This window comes from Tachypleus tridentatus, chromosome 13, assembly GCF_004210375.1.
Source record: "Tachypleus tridentatus isolate NWPU-2018 chromosome 13, ASM421037v1, whole genome shotgun sequence".
Lineage (NCBI taxonomy): Eukaryota > Metazoa > Arthropoda > Merostomata > Xiphosura > Limulidae > Tachypleus > Tachypleus tridentatus.
In genome coordinates this window covers 84,044,601-84,067,588 of record NC_134837.1, presented here as the reverse complement: position 1 = coordinate 84,067,588, position 22,988 = coordinate 84,044,601, and the positions used below count along the sequence as shown (strand labels likewise).

General features: G+C 31.6%; 2 protein-coding genes across 5 annotated transcripts in view; one reads left to right on the top strand and one right to left on the bottom strand.

Annotated features, from left to right (window-relative positions):
* Positions 1 to 8,453, top strand: part of LOC143238313 (Na(+)/citrate cotransporter-like) — a 69,537-nt gene extending 61,084 nt beyond the window's left edge. For both annotated transcript variants that reach the window (XM_076478414.1, XM_076478415.1), the window contains exons 11-13: positions 1,152 to 1,313; positions 2,714 to 2,851; positions 5,096 to 8,453. In XM_076478414.1, coding sequence (XP_076334529.1) covers positions 1,152 to 1,313; positions 2,714 to 2,851; positions 5,096 to 5,287 — 492 coding nt within the window. In that variant the 3' untranslated portion in view covers positions 5,288 to 8,453. The remainder of the gene's footprint in view (positions 1 to 1,151; positions 1,314 to 2,713; positions 2,852 to 5,095) is intronic.
* Positions 82 to 22,988, bottom strand: LOC143238314 (X-box-binding protein 1-like). Of its 3 annotated transcripts, none has more exons than XR_013020514.1 (5): positions 22,293 to 22,988; positions 13,339 to 13,435; positions 12,524 to 12,646; positions 1,143 to 8,769; positions 82 to 729 (listed from the first exon to the last, which is right to left on the bottom strand). XR_013020514.1 is itself a non-coding variant. In XM_076478416.1 (4 exons), exons 1-4 carry the CDS (start codon positions 22,577 to 22,579, stop codon positions 8,698 to 8,700), a joined length of 579 nt encoding a protein of 192 aa, XP_076334531.1. In that variant the 5' UTR covers positions 22,580 to 22,988; the 3' UTR covers positions 82 to 8,697. The 3 variants fall into 3 exon arrangements, 1 of the variants encoding a protein (XP_076334531.1); XR_013020515.1 differs by adding an exon at positions 9,160 to 9,297 and having other exon boundaries at positions 82 to 8,769; positions 22,293 to 22,978; XM_076478416.1 differs by having other exon boundaries at positions 82 to 8,769.

The following is a 22,988-nucleotide window of genomic DNA, read 5'->3' as shown; positions in this document are numbered from 1 at the left end:
AGGAAATCTGGATTTTAATTTAGTAGTTAACTGAATGTTACTATGTATTATGTTATTTGCCAACAAAATTAATACACACAATTTTCTTTTTTAACTCAAATATATTTTAATATACAAACAATATAACTTATAATAATGGTTATTACTAATAGTTATTACAAATGATGGTTTATATACGAGTTTTACAAACTTGCACACAATACTGATTCTTATATCCAGTCTAGAACTGAATATTTTACTGGTGACCCAAGTCCATAAAGAGCAAATTAATTCTGAGTTGATGTTCTCGCACCTTATTTAAGCTACCTAGCTAGCTATCACTTGTTGATTGGCATCACACTGCTTTCAAGTTCACTTCTTACTGATGAAGATATTTAAAGTCCTTGTAGAAATGATGTTTGAAATAATTCACTGAAGTTGAATGGTTTGTAACGTTCCTGGTCAAATTTTGTAGTTTTCCAATAAATAAATGTTAATCACAATTATAGCTTTCTAGTCCTATAGCTGTCTAGTAATAATACCATTTGTCTCTCGACTTGTCAGTTTTTATACACCATTCACACAAGACTAGAGCATTCATCAAAGTTTGCTTGGCAACAATACTGTCAATCACTAGTATTACATACACGCCTAATACATTGTTGATTCTTATGCTCAAGAACCTTCTACAAATTTCAAAAATTTCTGCAACACACAGTCAAGAATATGCATAACACCTAAAAAAGAAAACTGTACAAAAACAAATGTAGAAATTAAAATAAATGTACAACAGTAAACCTGTTACATATAAAATCTAATCCCAAACAGTTTTGCACTTTCTTGAAGACGATAAAAAAAAATAATTAGTAATAAAGTTTAAAACCTATTACTATGAAAATGTCTACTGATTAAATTAAATATTAAGTAAAAAAATATAGAATGTAGTTTATAAAACTTCATGTAATTGATTTTTTTTCTGAGACCATATTTAATGTGTCATATAAATGTGTACAATAAAATACGCTGTATATTAAATTTTGCAAGGGATCCACCCATTGATTCAGAATGTACACATAATGATATATAAACTTAGTTGTAATGTTAAATAATATTCCATATACTAATTAATACTGTAATCTGTATAACGAAAATCAATTTTATACATTCCATAGGAATCAGGCTTGTCTCGATGGTTAGGGCATCAACTAGCAACTTTGCAGTTTTTATCCATTGAAGGTGTCATTGTGGTAATTTCTGTTTTGACAGCCTTCCTCACAGAATTTGCCAGCAATTCTGCAACTGCAACCATCTTGCTTCCAGTAGTTGCAGAACTAGTAAGTTGTTGATATTATTTAAAACATAAAAACTAGGAATACAACAAAAGATGATTTTACATCCACAGAAATCAACATTATGTACATAAACTGCTTGTTTTCTCCAATAGTGAATGTATTTTATTTGAAAACAAAAATCTGTTAACTTCAATTTAGAAAATGTATAAATTTAGTTATTTTTGTCATACTTAAGTGAGGTATTTTGTTACCCTTCCAGAGGATTTTGTGAAATTTTTATTTTCTAGTTTTCTCTAAAGCATATGATTCAAATCTTTAAAATTATTCTGAGAGAAAATATTTTTGTTTTGCTAATTTTATTTCCAATATACTTCTCATTATGTAAGCTAGAAAATAGATTAACAATAGGCATGTTGCAAGAAAGTTCTGAAATCAATAGTAAATTATTTAATATTTTGTTACATTACTTCTACAAATTCTAAATTGTTTTACAAAGGTAACTGATTTTATTTGTAGTTTGCAGTGAAGATAATTCTTAAACTGTTAAGTACAAAAGTTTTAAAGAAAAAAAAATCTGCAAAATTCATTATTAGCCTAAAAGAAATATCTGATTTTATGACACTTGTTAAACCAAGAAGCCTATTTTATTCAAAAGTTTCATAATTAATCGGGTATTAGAGAAGAGTCACAGTCAGGTATTCTAGCCAAAAAATTAAATTTCCTAAGAACAACCAACACAGAAATAGAAAACAAGTATTTAAAGTTTTGTTAACTCTTGAGTATACATTGTAAACAAGATGCAAAACTGTTAATTATTCTAAAGTAGCATAACCATTTTGTGTTGTATAAGAAGGTAATAAATGTTGTGTAGCATTTCTTCATGTGTTTCTGCATGCCAATCATCAATTTAATGGAACAAGCAAAAGGAAAAGCTTGTATACTAAACACCATAGAAAATAATTTTGGAAATATTATCATTGACATTATCAAAGCCAGATATGGCACACTGGTCAGTGTGCTAGGACTATGGACATGAACGTTTTATGCTTATCCATATCCCAATGGCTTAGAAATAAGTCTAAAGGCTCCCAATACTAAAAACTGAGTTTTGATATCTGTGATGAGCATAGCACATATACCCTTTCATGCAGCTTTGTGCTTAACAACAAAGAAACACAGACCACTGTCACAAAACTCACTGTAGGTTATGGTTAAATCCCTTTATTTAGTTAGACAAGTGTAGTCTACAAGTTGACTGTCTTCCCTGTTGTGTATATCAGTTGAAAATTACAGACTTCTGTGTACATGTAGCTCTTGGGATAGTTACTTTGTGTGAAAACTCTAAAAAGAAACTGTGCAGATGAATCAATAATTGTATTTATTGACCTACTTTGTTTGAGAATTTCAAATGTAATCCAACACTTTTTTCTTATTCTTTATAGGGAACAACCTTAGAAGTCAATCCCTTATTCCTGATGATTCCAACAACCTTAGCATGTTCGTGTGCCTTTATGCTTCCAGTTGCAACCCCAGCTAATGCTATAGTGTTTACACATGCCCAGTTAAAGGCAGGGGACATGGTGAGTATCAAAATTATTTTGTGTACAATTATTCTTATCAGAATTAAGTTATCTTGCATTATGACCATAAAAAATATTTTATTTCACTTAAACTTAATAGCTTTGACAGCTTGCAACTTTACTACTTTTCTATATGTTTACATGAAAGTGCAGTTTTATGAGAAACAACTTTAAGTAAACTGAAATCAGCTACAATAATTAACAAACCTGCATGATTTATTGATTTTGAAATTTTCTAAAAGAAAAAAACAATATTTAATGTTTATAAGTGTCCTTCATAATTTGATCTTGCTAAACCCTTTCAGCATGGTTGGCGACCACAGTCAACTAGAAGGCTCAGTGTGGCAGGCAACCTTCCTTTATTCCTGTTATTCTTATGTATTGAATTTAACATATATAGCATTGGGTACAGTCACTGAATATTTCAGGGACTTTTAAGTTATTGCTGAGATATCATGCTTTTAGTATTGATACCGTAATTAGTTGAAGTATCAAACATATATATTCAGTGCCATGCCAAACATTCAAAGTTGTTATTCAGTGCTGAAAGGGTTAATGCTGTACACACTAACATTGTTCTTCCCATACTAACATTATTAAATTACTAAATGATAAAATATTCACCCTTCTGGTGAATTCCTAGAATTTACAGCTATTTAAATTTTTTGAGCCTGTTTTTCATTTCATAAAATTCTTTTACTCTCAAAATGAGAGCACTTTTATGTTATGGATATTTATTACTGATTACCTCTGCTACCAAAGGTGAATGGAGGTTTATGTTTTATCCCTACATGTGCATTTGTCAGCAAGGTTTTTCAGAAATAGCTGAATGGATTTGCACTATGATTGAACTTATTTGTTTTCTAAAAATCCAGCCACATCACATACACACCCTTACCCTCATCTACACAAGTAGTAAGCCTTTCAAAGAATTTCAGAAGATTTGACAGGCAAGATTTCTAGCATAGGAAATGAAGTTGAATAAGAAAAAATAAAAGAATCTGGTTAATAGACAACATTGAGAAGTCAGAAAAATTAAATGTTCACTTGTGATAGAGATTAATACACAAGACATCAAGTGAGAAATTAATACCACAGAGAATCATTATTCTTTAAAAATTTAACTGTGTTGAAATTTCCTAATCAAAGTTACGTTTTTGCTGTTCTTGATGAGAACGTATGTTTCTCGACTTCCTCAGCTCTGATAAAGGACTTAACATTATGACTGTTGTGTTTCAAAAGTAATTCAAAATGCAGAAATCCATAGAAAATACAGTTCAATCAACTTTTAATACTGCATAAAAATAAGCATGGAGGTTCAAGATGTGTACAGAATGGTGAACATTCCTTCAATAATTTTTCTCAAGAGTGTATTGAACTGTTTCTCTGCTCATGTAGAAATTGCATGTTTCATGTTCAGGATATCTTATACTCTTTATGTAAGATTACTGAGTTAGGTACTGACTTAGCTTGTATAAGAATTCTCTAAACCTCATGTATTCATTTAGCTATTTGCAACTTCCCAGTAAGTAGATCTAGACCAACCTCAGAAAGTTTCAGTACAAGCTGTTAGGTTTAACTGCCATTACATTTTTCTGAAACCATGAATTTATTTTTAAGCAAGCAAAGTGTCTTTTTAGACATATTTTCTGTTAATAATCATTTCTATAGATATCTCAATATCTGAACTTGGTAAGTTTAAAATGTTCATATAACTCGCTTTTACTTTCAGTGGTAGCATCATGAAAGTTGAATTTCATAAGAAATGAAACAATGAAAAAAATAGTAATAAATGGGCATTATGTCAAACTAATAGTACCGTTAACTACATCTTCCTTTACTGGCACATAATGGGTTTCACGATAATAGTATTTCAAAATACAATGTCGTATGAGATTGCCTCTGAAACCTTTCACTTAGTTAAATGTTAATTTTGCTGATAAAGATAGCATGTGTATTTTAGATATATCTTGTTGAACTTAGCTGTATATAAAAATGTTTTCTTCCAGTCTATTCATTAAAAAGTAGTTCTAAATAAAGTTTTTCATTCACATCTTTTTAAATAATTCAAGGTCTATTTTATTAAACATTTATTGAGAAATAAAAAACATTATACAATATTTGATAGAATAAGCTTTAATGGAAGAAAACTGTGGTGTTTAATATACAACAAAAGGTAACTTTATGAAATTTAAGAAAATCAGTATATTTATTGTCTAATAATAAATTTTACTTAAATTTCAGATGCCACCTGGTTTGGTAGTTAAGATCCTAACCATTGGAGTGATGCTACTGAACGTAAATACCTTGGGAAGAGTTGTTTACAACTTGAACATTTTTCCAGAATGGGCTCACCAGAATCTGGAATCTCAGCTTTCAAATATAACTATGTATGAAGTTAACAATTCAACTAAAATGATCCCTGATGTAATTTAAGTTTGTTTTTGTATGTATCACTGAAGTTGTGAGTAATGTACTGAAATATACTTCTTACTAAAGAGTCAGTCAGACATTGTAACTGATATGTTTGAGGCTATTATCTCTGTCAATATTACTTTTAGAAATACAAATCCAGCCACAGTTTGTTTTTAATTTTAACTTATGGAATGAAAGTCTTCTAATGCTTTTCTAGCCTTTAGACAAGTGTATTATGGTATTGGTATATCAGTGTTATATATGTCAACTTCTTCCTTTTTGTCATTCGTTTACAACTTGTAATTTGTATATAAGTGAGCTAGTTTGGAAAGCAACTTTCAGTGTCAATCATACTTGTTAGTGCCATATACTGGGATGCTTTTAACATAAATCTTTCAGTCAAGTTTAATATACTTCATATGTCAATTTAGAATGTATCAACCAATTTTAAATATTACTCAATTTGTATTTGTTCTTCCAGATTTTATGAGTAAAATAATGTAAACATTCTTTTACTCCTGGTTTTTGCCAATCTTAACTCTTTTGCTATTGATTTGGTGGATTGCACTCACATTGTAACCCCAAAGTGACCACTAGTTTCAATAGTGTAACTTGTAACATGTTTTTTTATTGTTGTGAAATTCAAAGCTTTTAATAAACATTACATCTTTGAGACAAAGAAATTTTTATAACAGATTTGTCTGTAAATACATGGAGTCAGTATTTACTACTCCAAATGCAGAGTGATTTTCATGTCAAAATTAAAAATACTTCATCTGACAATTTTCAAATGTTATTAATGTAACCTCTTAAGTCTTCCAAATTGAATGTTTTTCTTATTAGAAAGACTTATTTCCTCTACCCTCACTCTATAAAAGATCAACCAGGTGACTGACTGCATAACCATAAAACTTTGAAAGTTAAAAAATGCAAAATAAAATGAATAGTACTGTCCTTTTTAACATCAACCACAAAGTTTCAAAGCACTTCTCTTGAGAGTTCCTACTTTTAATCTTTTCACATCTATTTCCTATTTATTTTACTGTGAGCAACTAATAGAAACCTACTGAATATAAAAGCAAATGCTAGAAGTGAGATAAAATGTTACATACACCACAAAGTCTGGAGCCAATCCAGTAAATTGTGTAGCTATTTGGAACAAGTGCTTGTGACTGTGTATATACATTAACATTACTTATGGATAAATATTAAATGTTTTCTTTAAATGTAGAGCAATATAGAAAAACAATCATTTCTAGTACTTACTATGTTAGAAAATGAATTTGTACACACTTGTCATATGCCTCATTTACTCTCTCTCACATAAAGAAGACAATTTTTATTTTTTTCAAAGCTGCATTTTAGAAAGCTAAAACATTATCATTTTGCCACATTGGCATATATAAAACCACTAATTTATCTGGCTTTCTAACTAAGCTGTATGTGGGTTAAAACCTGTAATTTCTGTTCTGAACAATGACTTAGTCAACAGACTTCAATATTTCCAGAGAAATTACAAATGACAGTTGGAAATTTATGTAGTTTAGAATAAGTTATTTCTTTTGGTATATATATAGGGCTACACTGGGAGGTTTATAAAATATCTCGGCAAGTCAAAAAGATGCAAGTTTTTTATTTTTGCTTAGAAATGTCTGGAATTTGAGTTTTCAATTACTTAATTAAAATGAGTTTGTATGGTAGATGTAATAAAATAATTTGAGCAACAAGACAAGACACTTCACACAACAGAAAAAGCAAATTTAGTTTTTCCTTTCAAATTAAGAAATCAAAACATAAAACTTGAATTATAAGCTTTATGTGCCAGTTTTAATGATGTACGATGATAAAGTCTAATCAAATTTTGAAAATAAACATTATGAGATGCATCATTTTTCCTCTCACTAGCAAAAGAGTTAATGTGCAAGACCTGTGAAACCAGAAACTTATTTTATCCAACCTCACTGCACTAGTAAATAGTAATATGAAATAATTTGAAAAGTTAAAGCTGGATTTGTTTTAAACATCTTGCCAATAATATTACCTGTAGTATTTATCTAGAATGATGATTCAGTTTTTAAAAGGCAACTATTCATTAACTTAAATTCCATTCTGTGAATAACTAATATTAATTTTGTAGTATTAATGTATGTCATGAGAATTCTAAAATAAATATTAATCCATTTGTGTTAATAAAACTTCCCTCCTCCTACTGTTGAAATGTATCTTCCTGACAAGTGTTTAGCAATAAATGTTGAATTATCAATTTAAGTGTTTACAGAACCCTTTCAAATTTTAAATACAATTTTAGCATTTTGCCACAAAATAAAAATACTTCACTTCTTTGCTTACTCGACTAACACTTTTATTTACACACACACACACAAAATAAAAAACTTCACAAGTAGATATATACATAACTAATTATAAGATGATAAATGTGTATCACATTTTTTTAAATGATGCAAAATATTACAAATGATTTTTTTTAAAATGGATCTTCACAAAAGAACCTGTCTAAAATATCTCTCTTCAGAGGTAAACAAAGAAAAGTGCAGTTTTCAGAATTCTCTGGAGAAACTTCATTATCTACTAGAAGTTGAAATATTCAAGTTTGCCTGTTCTTGATCATTTATAACCTCTGTAACCACTTGCACTATCTTTATGAAAATTTATAGTCAGTTCGTCAATGCTTGACTTCTGTAGTACGCACGATTAGTTCTTTTATAGATTCCCAATTAACGTTATATTTGTTTCTTTCATTTTAAAGAACAAACAACAGTAATTACCAGTTACTTTGAGTTCATTTTTACATGCATTTTCTGCATGTAAGTTTGCTTATAAACCACTGAAAAATTTTTAACTTAGTGTACGACAAACTTCATGTTGTTCTTCAGAGAGCATACTAAAAGTTGGGCCACTGTGTTATTTAAAATTCTAAACCCTAACAATAATAAACAAGTGCATAATTTATAAAAACTGAATTTAATATGAAATTCTGACAAAAGTTTAGCTAATTGCTTGGAAATTCCACCACTTTTCTGCTCACTTTATTCTGTTTTTGAAGATAATTCCTTGACTAAAGGCAGAGATTAAACAAAACAATGAATTTCCACCTAATATACTAGTCAGCTTCTCCCAAAACCTTCAGCACACAGTCCATATCATTTATCATCTAATCCCAAGCAATGTAGTTGAACTAGGTTTTATTTGGTGTTTATTTCAAATGAAGAGGTAAGTAAAATATAAAGACTGTAATTAATTCAATATATTGTATTTTTTTTAAACCATGAGAATGCTTATTCAAATGTATGTGTATATATCTTCAGTTATATATCAATATATCTGATAAATGGAACCAAACTTAATTTTTTGAACTTATATAGGATCTGACTTATCTGTTATTGCATTTTCATGTTCCACTTGAAACAATCTTATGATTCTGAGTTACACTGGAGTAACTCTTCATGTAACTGCTGAAGTAATAAGTCAGGGAGATGATCAAACTGGAAAAGGCAAAAGAATGCCCCAATAAACATCAAGAAAAAAATTAACACTTTGTGAGTAACATTCATTAAAGGACAGTTTGCTCAAATATAACTACCTTACAAAAACACTGCTGTTGCAAAGTCTGACGTTTTATTGGTATCAAATAACTTTTGTATATCTTCTAGACGTAAAAGACTGAAAATACTCATTCAGATGTTACTTACTTTTCAAAACACCACAGAACAGATGGCAAAATCCAAATATTTTAAAACATTTATGAGCAATATAAACTATGAAGTTATTTAATTAAATTTCACTGTTTCTTTAAAATGAGAAGCTGCAAACTCAGTCAATTTCAGGCTAAAGTAAGACTGCTGCATCTCGATAGCAAAAGACAAAATACTAACCTTATTGTTAAGAGCAAAAAGACATTGCATCATGAAGAGGATAAGAGCTCATAGTTCTTGATACTACTGCAGAGATAAACAATTCTTGCTTACAAAATCCACTTAAAAATCTTTCTCTTCCTTGATGCAGTATGTTATCTAGTAGAATGAAATCATTAAGTTTTAACTTCTCAATCCACACTCATGCAAACTACTCATAATATTTTCAATGCTCATACATCTAGATATTTATCTAGTAACAATTACCTGTTACTTAAATATATACATATTTTGTAAGGACAATTTACTGGACAACTTCTATTCAATTACATATAGCGCTAGTAAAGATATAATTAAATCCTGTTCTTAATTAGTTGCTACTAATTCTGTTATTTCAAACAAGGGAAAACCTCAACAGCCATAGGATTTGGAATTCTTTCAGGCAGGATTAGAGTAAATTAATGTACAAGACCTTTTATTACCTGTATTTTTGTATGCCAGCAATACCAAGCATGCAGCACATATATTTGATTCAATTTTATTACTCTTCAAGATCACTACTACCCTACTCTTAAAATGAAATTATCTTAGGCAGGATTTGAATGAATATCTTGGAGTGTGGTTAAATACATCAGGTAAAAGTCCAAAACTAACTAGATCTCAAATCAGTCAAGAGATGATGGAGCTATGAGTTAACAGTTTGTATTTGAAAAACTCAGCCATTCTGTGAGCATTCTCCTACATTGAAAATAAACTTCTGCTGTTACAGTAGCTTTTCCCAATTCTACTGCCTTCTATATGCACAAATTTTCACTCACCACTAGATACCATAAATCACTTGCATAATAACATGCCACACAACTCTTGGCACAACTGACTCCCTCTATATAGCTTAGTCCATCTTCACTTCAGATTGAGCAACAGAAAAAGGAAAAGAACTTTGAAATTTAGTTGGGAGGCCAAGAGACCACTCCCTGAGGAGGATATTATTGGGTCATGATAAATATACTGCACCCAAATTCAGGACACCCAGTATATGATACACCAATAAGTGAATGTATTGGCTATTGCACCAAAACAGGAGGTCCAACATTTTGGCTATTGCACCAAAACAGGAGGTCCAACATTTTGACCAATAACCCAAAATCTCTTGCACATCCAGATACACACCCCCAATCAAAAAAAAGAGAAGCATCTGTGAATAAGTGCACCCCTAAATGAGGAGGCAGAACAGACCTTGAGATTCCACTGGCCTAGTAGTCCCAAGAACCCTCTTGCTGGATGAAGGATGAGTTGTTGGAATGGAACACAACCAACTGATCTTTGGAGGTGGAATGTGAAGGAGCTAAGAGCAGCCAATTGTCCTTATAATGGAGAAAAGAACCAAATCCTGACAGCCCAAACACAAGAAATCAGAGTTGGTAGCAATCCCAAAAGACTGACATGCAGAGGTGATTCATCAATAGACCTGAAAATAATCTCCCTGTTCTATGGTACCTTGTGGATGAAAATCCATAACCACTTTAGAAAGAGAAGGATGTGAAATAGGAAAACAGCAGAGGAGGAGAACCAAAAGAAAAAAAAAAATCCCTTTAAAAAGAACCCAAAGATTGACAATAAAAACCTGCAACATAAAACAATTTGAGGAAAGACATCACCCAGGTACTGGAATCAGAACCTTGCAGATGCAGAAGAGAATCCAACTGTTAAGAGTCAAAAAAAGGAAAAGTATACCTATGGTTAGATACAGCATGGTAATCCATATGATGTGTGCATCGAGGCATAGTGACCCCAGAACCTAAGTGGTCTATAAACCTAATGACATGAGCCCCAATATCTGATGTGGTGGGTGAGAACAAGATGTTGGCCCAAAAGTATCTCACTTATTGAAAAAAAAAGAAAAAAAAGGAGGAAAACAGACAAATGTAACATACCTGGTTAATTAACTCCAAGAAAGAAGAAAGTTTGGGTGCTTCTCATGGACCTAAACATGACCATCTGACAAAGGGGAAATGGGGGATAAAAGGTTGTTGAAATCCACATGTTCAGGTAACCCTAAACAAGATACAAGAGTAAATCCATAGACAAAACAGAAGCTTACATGAAGGTTGTCAACTCCTGACAAACCAAAGTTGTAACAATCCCTGCAGACATTGCTTTTAGTGAGATTAATTGTAGAAGAAATAGCAGCAGCTGAAGTTGTAATATGAAACACAGAATCCATTTCAATTGAGAGTGAAAGTAAATAAGTCCAAACAGAAAGCTCCAAAGAATTATTTATTATAATAAAAGACACATAATGCTGCCATGTACAAACTAAAATTTAAGTACACAATTGTAGAATTTATAAAAACCCTAAGATCTCATGAAAAAAAAAAACTTGTTGAAAATTCCAGAAAGGAAAACATAATCAAAAAACACAACTGAACACCATGAATGACAATCAAGAAGTAAAATCATGTGGCAAGTTGTGCTAGTAGTTGCGTCATGTTCCTATTGGTGGAGGGTTATAGCATGCTCATTTCATGCTGTCACACAGCTGCTTCACATGAAAATATGAGGGTAGGAGAGAGTTTTTAAGGCTAGTGACAAACAAGAACTTTCACATACAGAGAAAAGCACAAGTCAGAAAAAATATTGTGTAAATGGGAGTAAAATATTCTATTGGAGTACAATATTTCATCAAAATAGTCATTAAATAAAACTGCATTCTTTTAGCTTTTACTTAAATTATTGAAATCTTAAGTCACTTCTACAAACAAACAGTGTTAACTCAAAAATAACTTTACAGGCAATAGAAAAACTACACAAATTGAACCAGTTGCATGGTTCTGTTCACATATTAAAAGTCAATCTTTTATATATGTATAAATCATAAAATAATTTTTACAGACATAGTACAACTACTTTAAAAAAGAAAAACATTCACAAGATTTCCACTACAAAAATATTTTGGAAGAATTTGTACTGATATTAATGATAAAAATGCTTTGTGTTATATATGTGGAGAATATTCATTTTGCCCTGAAGAAGCTGAAAGTATGTTTGCAATAAAAAATAATTTAAGTTTCACCTGTAAATAATTGTTCATTAGATTACAAAAGCATGATACTCATTACTTGTAATATTTAAAGACAAACAAACAACAGCTACTATCTAATTTATGACAACTCAACAGTACACAGAATTTAGGATATTTATGCACATGGGTGAAAATGTGTGTAGATCGCTTATTACTAATACTTTAAGAAATATTAAAAATCCAATTAATTAATACTCTAACTACTATTAATACTCAATAGGTGGCTCTGTGTTTCTTCAGTAATTCTGAAAAGTAAATAGAAATGTCAGTCAAGTTTAATATTAAATATAAGAAACAGTCTACCTCATTTTCCTGTTCCACTTTTATTTCTTTCAGACCCAGTCTTGACCTCAGGTCAGAGTTTTCATTTTCTAGAAGCATCAATTTCCGTTTTAATATTTCATTTTCTGACAATAATGACAGTTTCTGTGAGAAAATACAAATACTTTGAAATACTGAATAATGCAGAAATAAGGGGATTCTTAAAGAGTTACACACTTGCATGTATAAAAATAAAAATACAATAACAAAGTATAACTTCCACTACTGCTTTCTTATTAGTTATGTTACAGCTGATTATTTCTTTGAAAATATAAAAATAGAAAGTATGTAAACAAACTTAAGGTTTTCCTTTCACATAAAACCTATTCAACACCACAACAAGCAAAAAACAAACAATACTGTCTGAAAATAATTTTAAATTCCTCACTTTCAATGAAATACTATACAGTTTGTTTTGAGTTTTGTGCAAAGCTACATAGCTATCTGCACTAGCCATCCATAATTTAGCAGTGAAAGACTAGAGAAAAGACAGCTAACCATCACTACCAACCACCAACTCTTGGACTACTCTTTTACCAACAAATAATAGGATTGATTGTAACATTATAATGCCCCAGCAGCTGAAAAGGCAAACATGTTGGGGGGGGGAAGATTTCAACCCATGACCCTCAGATTGAAAGTCAAGCACCCTAACCAACTAGCTATGCTGGGTCATACTATACAGAAAAGATTAAAAAATGCTGAGTACACTTAGCTTTTGTTTATCAGTTTAATTTTATAATGTCATCACATGAAAATTTTTAGATAATTATTTTTAAAAAATGGGGAAACAGTACCTCTTCCTCCAAAACTTTGACATGTAATTCTAGCTTATCCAATTTTGCTTTCTTCCTGTCTCTGGCAGACTGAGCTGCAACTCTGTTTTGTAATTTTCTGTAAAAAGGAATTAATTTTTCTATCACATATAACACAATACCATACCAGTATGATAGATACAGAATATAAAATGTTTTTTTTCAAAATAAATTAACCTGTTATTTTAGTTTTTTGTTACTTGTAACAAAGTTACTTGAAAGAAAAATTATGAAATACACAAAACATTATTTTACATTCTAAAAAAAAGAGTATATTTCAGAAAACAGTTTATACATTCTCCAAATTACAATATCTTTTAAACATACAATGAAGTCCCATATTAACTAAGATATATCATAATACAGAGTGTTCAGAAAGTCACTGTGCACTTATATATTTATTAATAGGCATGTTTCAATATAGAATACAGGAGGTAAATATGAATGACAATTATAAACAATGTTGAAAGTTACCCCCGTTGGCATCAATACAGGTCTGGATCCTTCTTATTTTGTTTCCAAACACTGCTATCAGTTGCTGGCTTGAAACAGACAATAAAATATGATTACAAAACTGCACAGTGACTTTCTGAACACCCTGTTTTATGTTTTGGGACAACAAGAAACCTACTGGTCTATCTCAGCTGTCCCACCTGTTAAATTAAATTACTATATATTTTTCAAAAATCTTAAAACTAGTCCTCATCATTCATATACTTATCCAGCTCTCTCTTAAACTCACTTAAATTTACTGCCTCCACAACATCTAAAGGCAATCATTCAAGAGGCCAATCACGTTGAAAGAAAAATATATCTCAGCTAACATTTACATTTATGTCCCCTAGTCCTCGTATTCTGGTCATTAAAAGTATGAAAAAAAGGATGCATCAACACTACAGATTCCCTTTATAGTCTTAAAGAATTCAATCAGATCCCCTCTAAATCATCTTTTTTCAAAACAAAACAGTTTCAGATTTTAATCTTTCCTGGTATGACAAATCCTCAATCCAGGGCACCATTCTAGTAGCCCTTTCTAACAACTCAATGTTCTTCCTAAGCTAAGGAGCCCAAGACTAAAAACAGTACTATAAATATGGCCTAGCCAGAAACTTATACAAAGAAATTATAACATTTTCAGACTTTTATTCAATATTTCTGTTAAAACAACCAAAAATCCTATTTTCCCTACCACTAGCCACTGCTAAAGTTTTACATTGGGATTATTTTATGGCACTCTTAAGGTTATTCCTATCCAAGTTATTTTTATAATTCAAATTATGATAACTCACTTGCATTTATTATAAAGTTGCAATTTTCCTATTCAGAAAATGTACTTCCAATTAACATCTACACCCCTGTGCAAATTAATGGAAACAAGATGGAAAATTACAATTTTTTTCAATTTTTTGTGTTTTATTTCTGAGAATCCAAAATTATTCACAAATTAATACATGATATGACAGCCTTTATTTTTCAAAAGATCATTAATCCACTTTGGCATCGAGTCCACAAGTTGACTGCAATCTTTACTAATTTTTGGATTGCGGTACCACACCTCAATTATGGCCTCAATTAGCTTATCTTTCATAGTACAGTCCTTTCCGTGAAGTCTTTCTTTACAAATCACTCAAAGATTTTCAATAGGATTTAAGTCTGGAGAGTTTCCAGGCCAGTCCAGCACCTTTATTCGCATTGTACTCATAAAATTCTTCACAAGTTTCGATGTGTGGCATGGAGCCAGATCCTGCTGAAAAATGCCAGATCCAACTGGAAATCTCTTTTTCAATTCTGGAACGACTCTTCTCTGCAAAACTTTGATGTTCTGTGGTCCTCGCATCATACCTTCTACGATACGTAAGCCTCTGGTGCCATCGCAGCTGAAAAAGCCCCAAAACATCTTCTTCAAGGGATGTTTATGAACTGATCAATGCAAGATTCTCAAAGTTTCTCAACTGGAGATCTGAGAACATGCAAATTTCTTTGACACTCTATGAAGAAATGAGTCTCGTCACTGAATAACACCTTCCTTCACTGTTCTTGCATCCAGTTCTTGTATTTCAGACCCCATTGATACCATTTTTTCTTCATTGAGTTGGTAAGAAGTTGTTTTTTGATTGGTCTCCTTGCCCTTCTAATACAATAGGGCTGGCATGGCCAAGCATGTTAAGTTGTGCAACTCATAATCTGATGCAATTTCGAATGATGTAATAAAATAATTTCGTCATATATCCTAAAATAGACCGTACTGCAAAAGACAGCTAATGATGACATCTGTGTGAAAAATGACTATTAAAGAAAATCAGAGAGTTCAATGAGCCTACACAGGTCACCATGCTAAAAATATTGTAAAATGACCATTTGTTTCAATTAATTTGCACAAGGGTGTACCTCCTCTAACATAATTATTCTCATTCAGTGCTGCCCTCTATATGCAAAAACAAAATTTTGCACATGCCATATGCCTTAAATCTCCCATTTAATGGAACTGACTGATTGTCATGCAAATTATCATACAACAACCCTCCACAAATAAAATTATGACATACTCTTTTGATTATTCAATTTACCAAAATATCACTCCATTGTAAGGGAAAAACTGGAAACACTGGTTTTAGTGAAGGGTGTTATGAAGTAAGTACCTAACAGAAAGACATTTTCAGTAAAGGAAAATTATAACTTTCGATACAGCACTTTACCTCTTCTTACATAAGTAGTTATAATCCCACACTGACTAAGTGAAGGGACCAGTGCAAGTGAAATAAAAATGCACCCTTTGAAAGCATTAAAAAGACACTTCCCAAAGGGAAATCTCTGGAATTGAAAATCAGATGTGGGAAAACACAAAACTTCTAAACAAGGTATACTCTTTGCCCATCATAGAAAGATGTTGCATACATGAGTAGAGAAATGGAGGAGTACATCCAAGTGGGAGAGAACTATGGCAAGATACAGATCCAAACCATACAAGTTCATGAATATTAATGACAGAAAATATAAAATTAGATAATATTAAAAAAAAATGTGCCCCAAGGTGTAAAGTGACTAGGATGTGACAGACCATACACAGCAAGTCAACTGCAACCATGATGCTAGGAACTGAAAACCACATTGGGGTAGGATGATGATCACATTGTTGGTAAGTTAACTACAATCCAAAACCTGACCATTGGAAATTGGCATCAATGTGGAGGTAGGAAAGAAGACACCATCTTTACCTCAAGTTCATAAGATCAGAGGGTATCTCATACCTCCCCCTCGCACACACACAAATGATAATGTGAAAAAATGATTGATCAATCCAGGAATCTTACATCTGGCATCAAAAGAACATGTTTGTGTAAACTATCTCAGGCTGATTTGAAATTGACAGGAACCTACCCAAGCACAGTAACAGCCTTGGAATAAGACAATCAAGGGATAGCAAAGGAGAAAAACCATAGTAATCTGCAAGTACCTCCACCATGATCTAAAACATGGATGGAGTAACAAGAGTGTAAACGAGTGAGGAAATGTCTGTAATACACGTGCAAGGTCTTATGTTTAAGTGGTTCAGCTGTAAATCTAAAACCCAGCTAAAATCAAACAGGGTTGTTCAACCCAAAATAGAATAAGATGTAAACTACAGCACCTTGGACTGGTTTAAGTGTTCAGGTGTGAAAGGGATAAGACCTATCAACAGAAGACCATTATCCTGAAGCCTCCTACTGAGCGAATCAACTTTGGAGAAGAGCATCGGGAGAAGAGAAACAATTCAAAATACGTGGAAGCAGTAAACCCAATGTCATAGGGAGCAGAGGAAGAGTAAGAGGAAAATTCAAATTAAAGACTTGAATGCACACTGAATAACAGAAAACACCTCCAAGTGTATTTGAAGAAAAGTGGAGATGATGTTTAAAAATGCATATCCCAAATAGACTGGAATGTGAGATGCGTAACAGGAAAATGGTATCCAACTACCCGAGACATCTGTGGAAGGAGTAGAAGAGTATGTCAAGACTACTCAGTTTGGAAAGAAGAAATGGAAACTAGATGTCCAATGAATAGTGCTGGTAAAATCCACCATATGTGTAAGTCTGATAAAATGTAGACTACTGTACAAAAGATATGGAATCATAACATGTCCAGACATCAAAGCTCAAAACTGATACCTAATCACTTGGTGAAAAAAAACAAAGATAAAAACATGTACTGTAGGTATAAAATCAAAGGCATATAAGAACAGGGAAGACCAAGAAGAGATTAAGATGGAACAGATTGCTCCAGAACACTAATAAGCATCCAGCAAACAAGAGAATGAAGGAAACCCATAGTGAAGACAGGTAAAGGATGTGCAGGTGCCAAACATACCAAGTGAATAAAGGTGACAATATTTCAGAGTGAAACAAATGAGCAACTAAAAAAAATGTAATATGGCATTGCAGATACCCTACAGTATGTCCAGGAGTAGCCTCAAAAACATACCAGTAGAGAAAAAGAACTAACTGTAATACCCTATTGGCAGCAGATAGTAAACAGAAGTGCCTCACCCTAAAAGATCCTAAAAGCAAAGAAGCCACTTGAAGGAGGAGGTATCCCATGAAAATTCTCAAACATAAGTAGAACACCAAAGAAAGGAGGTGGAAAGTAAACCATAACTATAGGGTGTAAATAGGATAAAACAAAGCTAAAAACCTTGGTAATTGATAACATAGATGGGATTAACCAAGATGCAAATGAAAAATTCATAAATAAAAACTGCCAGATGGTAAACTAAAGCAAAAAGAATTAAAGCCTTTATTGGGTGAAGCTTGTAAGTATCCACTCTCAAAATAGAGATGAATGTACTCATGAAATAATGTCATGAGAGTGGAAATATACAGTGAAAGGTGTCTAAAATAATAACTGAAATAGGCTTAGCATACTATGCAGTAAAGACATGGAAAGGAATCCATGAGCAAGTTGAGTAAAACTGACAAAATACAAGTCATCTGAAAATGGGTTCAGCCATTAAAGAAGGGAAAGCATTACTTAGGTGTAAACATTAAAGGGTGGACCCTGACTTATTGTCTCTCTAAAACAAATTAATGATAAGAAGTATAAATTATAAATTAAATGATGTCAATTGTAAGGAGTATAAGCTATAAACAACAATGAAAATGAAACATTCAGTATAGCGAACAAATGTTAGGACCCACGTAGTAAAATAAACACATGTACATGATGCTGTGTTGAAGAAAAGATATTTACCTTATTATTACCCAACCCTTAAATAGGACCACAGGTAAATTAAAATTAAGACTTATCAACTTATTCAATACAGGCTCAGACCCTGGGACCAATCTCAACCATTTTGTGCTTGCTATAGTTTCTTGCTATAACTTTTAAAATAGTAATAAACTGTTTACAGAATTTGACAGATTATCAGATTACAATGTCTTCATACATAACAGATTTTTTAAAATTAAGTATTAAGGTTTCTTTAAGCAATGTTTTTCTTGTGCCTTTTTTTCATTTTGTACGTTGGATATGCAGCATGCTAAATAATTTTCATTTTGAGATTAAAAATACTTTTATACAGTAAAAAATTTTTAAATTTCATGTGCAAAATCCTTATAATGTCCAATTAGTTATTAAACATTTCTCAAGAAAAACTTTATACTTTATCTATTATTTCCACTAACAAATCTCTGTACGAGTTCAGTCAATTTGACCAATTCTGTAACCACTATAAAAAAAATTAGGAAATAAATATAAATGCCTTTTTTATTCTAGAATATCTGCAAATTATAGCAAGAAAACATAAATGTTCAGACTAAATAACTTAAATCTTATAACATTATACATTTATATATATTATTTTTAATTATATTGACCTTTCAGCCATGCCTGGCTAACAATGCAGAAGTTACAACATAGCACATGTGCACTCATGTTGCTGTATCCAATAATATAAACCTTACCAGGTCTTTACAAAGTGACCTGGCTTTGTTTTAGTGGACTAGTATTCTATAACATACACTTCAGATCTCACATATAAGCTTGTGTATTTTAATACATTATATATGTACACAGTTTACTAGTATTTACAAGCAAGCTCTTAAACATTTTTTTTAAAACATAAAACAGTAAATAAAAACAAAAAGTAAACAATTATGTCTTCTAGTCAAAACCTTTGTATTTGGTTGCTGCTTGCCATAGCTTGCCAAGCCTTAAGATATTTCACACATGGAGTATAAGAGCTTTTTTTTTAAAGATTTTGTATATATATATTTGAATAACCAAAGAATAATAAATTATTATATCAATACCATAGAAATCCATTATAATTTATCAAGTTTAGTAACTAAGCTGCATTTGGATCTAAAACAACATCTTGAACAAGCTAAAAAAAAAAACTCTTGAAGAGAGTACAAACTAAATGTCATAACACAAGAAATGCCAATCGAGAAATTATAGTCCAGCAGAATTGGACATGCATCAAAAAATATTTTGCACTCTTATTGGTGGAGTGTTGTATTGATTTGCATATGAATTGCAAGGTAATCAGTCAATTCCAAACAAATGGGAGAATCAAGGCTTGTGGCATACACAAAAAAGTTTATATAGAAGGCAGCACTGAATAATAGCTATTTGTGTAACCAGAGGTAATGTACCATATCATAAACCCACATTCCATTTATTTGTCCAACTCAATGATTTAAAACAATTTCTAAAGTATCAGCAAAGTAACATAGCTAGTAACATCCAAGACCTTAATACCATCTGCAAATTTAAGTTATTTATTGACCATTCCTTCATCTATGTCACTAATGCAAGTCAAAGAACATTAATCCAGTTTGAGTGAACTTTTACATGGCACCTTGTCAAATGCTATCTGAAGATTCAGATACATCAAATCTGCACCTTTACCCTAATCTACATAAGCAGTAACTGTTTCATAGAATATCAAAAGATCTGAAAGACAAGATTTTTGCCTTAGTGAAACCATGTTGACTACCAAATAAAATTTTAAACTTTGTTTTATGACTTCACAAAGCAAAAATGGAATGACATTATTAACTTCCAATCCTTTGGCACCTGCCCACTGTACAAAACAAAAAAATGTGTCTTGCATATCTAATCCTTTACCTCCTTCAAAATCCTTGAAGAATGTTATCTGACCCAGGAGTCTTATTTTTTAAACTTATCAGTTTTTTTAAAAAGCTCAGAATTAATGTAATCATGTCATCTGACCCTGCCTCTATCTATCAACTGTTCAAGATTAGGAATACTTTCTAAATCTTCACAAAAAAAAAATAGGACTTAATAACCCAGCCCTTTTGATAATCATCAGATACTAGCTCCCGTTATCAACCCTCAAGGATCCTACCTTACATTTTATTTATCCTTAATGCACTTAAAGAAATCCTTACATTTAACTTTTCAGCCAATCTTTCTTCATACATTCTTTCTGATGCCCCAATTTCCTGTTTAACCAACTTTCCTGATCTTCTATAATCTTTTAATTTTTCCATCATCCCAGTAATTTTAAGTTTACTAAAACAGTGATAAATTTCTTTAACCCTTAAACAGTGGCCATCATCAACTGATGTTACTACCTACAACATTCCTACTATTTAAAGGTTAATCTCTCTCTCTTATACCCCTCTTTGAGCCAACCTCCTCTTTCAGTTGCAGCCACCATTTTCTTTCTATAGTGAATGTTCATTGAATATTTAAAAATTGATCCTTAAAGATTTTTCACATCTAATCTCCAAATAACTCAGCTGCTCAATTCATACCAGACAATTCTTGCTGCTTCCCTTCAAAACTTGCTTTTTTGAAATTTATAACCAAATTATTGTTCCTTATCTCCATATGCAGCAAAACATTGAACCTAATAAAACAATAATCACTTACAAATAGGTGTTCCCCAATTTCCACTCTCTTGATAATTTCTATATTTGATGTTAACAATAAATCCAAAATAATAATGTTTCTAGTAGCTTCCCTAACTAATTGGTGAAGAAAACCATCTTGGACAGTTTCCAAAAACCTTCCTCCATGGTTTCACTTCAACATTTTCCAATCTACTTACTTGAAATTAAAATCACCCATAATTGTGATCTTATTAACAGATGAAATATTTTACCTCACTGTACATTTTTTCACTAATATCTTTAGTATCACCTGGTAGTCTATAATAAATTCCCACTAAAAACATTTTTGCTTTATATCTCTTACACAAACCCATTATCTTCGATATCCTCAACTTCAACAGGGTGTACCTCACATTTTACATACAAGGCCACTCCTCCCCTCTCTTTAGTATTATTTCTCTATTAAATAACCTATAACCCTGTATTTCAAAGAAATTTCTGTCATCAAAATCATCTATATGTAACCACATTTCAGTTATTCCAATAACATTAAAGTCCTCAATTCTTACCAGTGCCCTAAAGCCATGCTTTCTTATACTTCCAGCATTACAATAGTAACAATTAAGCCTATCTTTATAAATACTTCTGTGTTATGGGATTCAGTTACAGCTTGTGTTTTAGGGAAATGCTCTGAAGTACCTGAAAAGCTAACTGTTGAGTGTCCAATTAAATAGCAATTCGTTGTTATAAGGTACTTTATTTCTAGTATCACTTGCAAGATAAATATTTATATCACATAAGTTATTTAACCCTATTTAACTATATACTATAAACTATAGCATATGAACAGCATCTACCTGAAATTACCTGAAAAGCTAACTGTTGAGTGTCCAATTAAATAGCAATTCGGTGTTATAAGGTACTTTATTTCTAGTATCACTTGCAAGATAAATATTTATATCACATAAGTTATTTAACCCTATTTAACTATATACTATAAACTATAGCATATGAACAGCATCTAGCAGCGCTGATATGACTAACAGTAACAGTAAAACTTAAAATAGTAAAAAGTCAAAGACTGGTAGGATACATTACCTTCTTTTAATTTTTTGTTCTAAGGTAAGATGGTCAAGGCGATCTCTTTTCTTAACAGTTACATCCACAGCTGATTGGCTCTTTTCTTCAGAGTCCTGGCCTAATACGACTTCTGTTTCAAGAGTTATTTCATTTTTCGAAACAGACGTTCCAGGAAGAGTGGTAACACTACAACATAAGCCTAACGAACTTAAGGCACTAATATTTGGAGACGTTATTACGTGGGAAGATTTTTTTAATACCTTTGGGGCAATTTGACCTACAGCATCTGCTATCACAACAGCCATTTCTGAACATATTATTGAAAATATCTAATTTCAGGTTAAAATTTTAGCTTTAACTTAAACTGTAAATTAAAGCTAAGCATAATAACGTGAAATAGGGTAGTGAAACTAGATTATAACTTACGGTACAGTTACTTATAAATATAAATATTTTGATTTATTATGATACAACATCTTTTCGACGTTAGTATTACTACATATTAATCATAGTGGTATAAAAGGAAAAGATTGACCTCTGGAAACTACATACACAATTTTTTTTACAATTAAACACTGATATCAACTGCTGAACCATCACAGTAAGTGAAACATTTTTCAGGGGGATATATTACGACCTTTCAACGATTTACACATGTAAACATTTCATTGGTTGGTACACGGACGTCACTAGCTCATACTGGTGGAATCTTCT

Coding starts and splice junctions, on each gene's coding strand:
- LOC143238314 (XM_076478416.1), bottom strand. CDS start 22,579: ATGGCTGTTGTGATAGCAGATGCTGTAGGTCAAATTGCCCCAAAGGTA. Junction 13,436..22,292: donor GAACAAAAAATTAAAAGAAG/GTAATGTATCCT, acceptor TCCTTTTTACAG/AAAATTACAAAACAGAGTTG. Junction 8,770..12,523: donor AAGTGGAACAGGAAAATGAG/GTAGACTGTTTC, acceptor TGCCTTTTCCAG/TTTGATCATCTCCCTGACTT.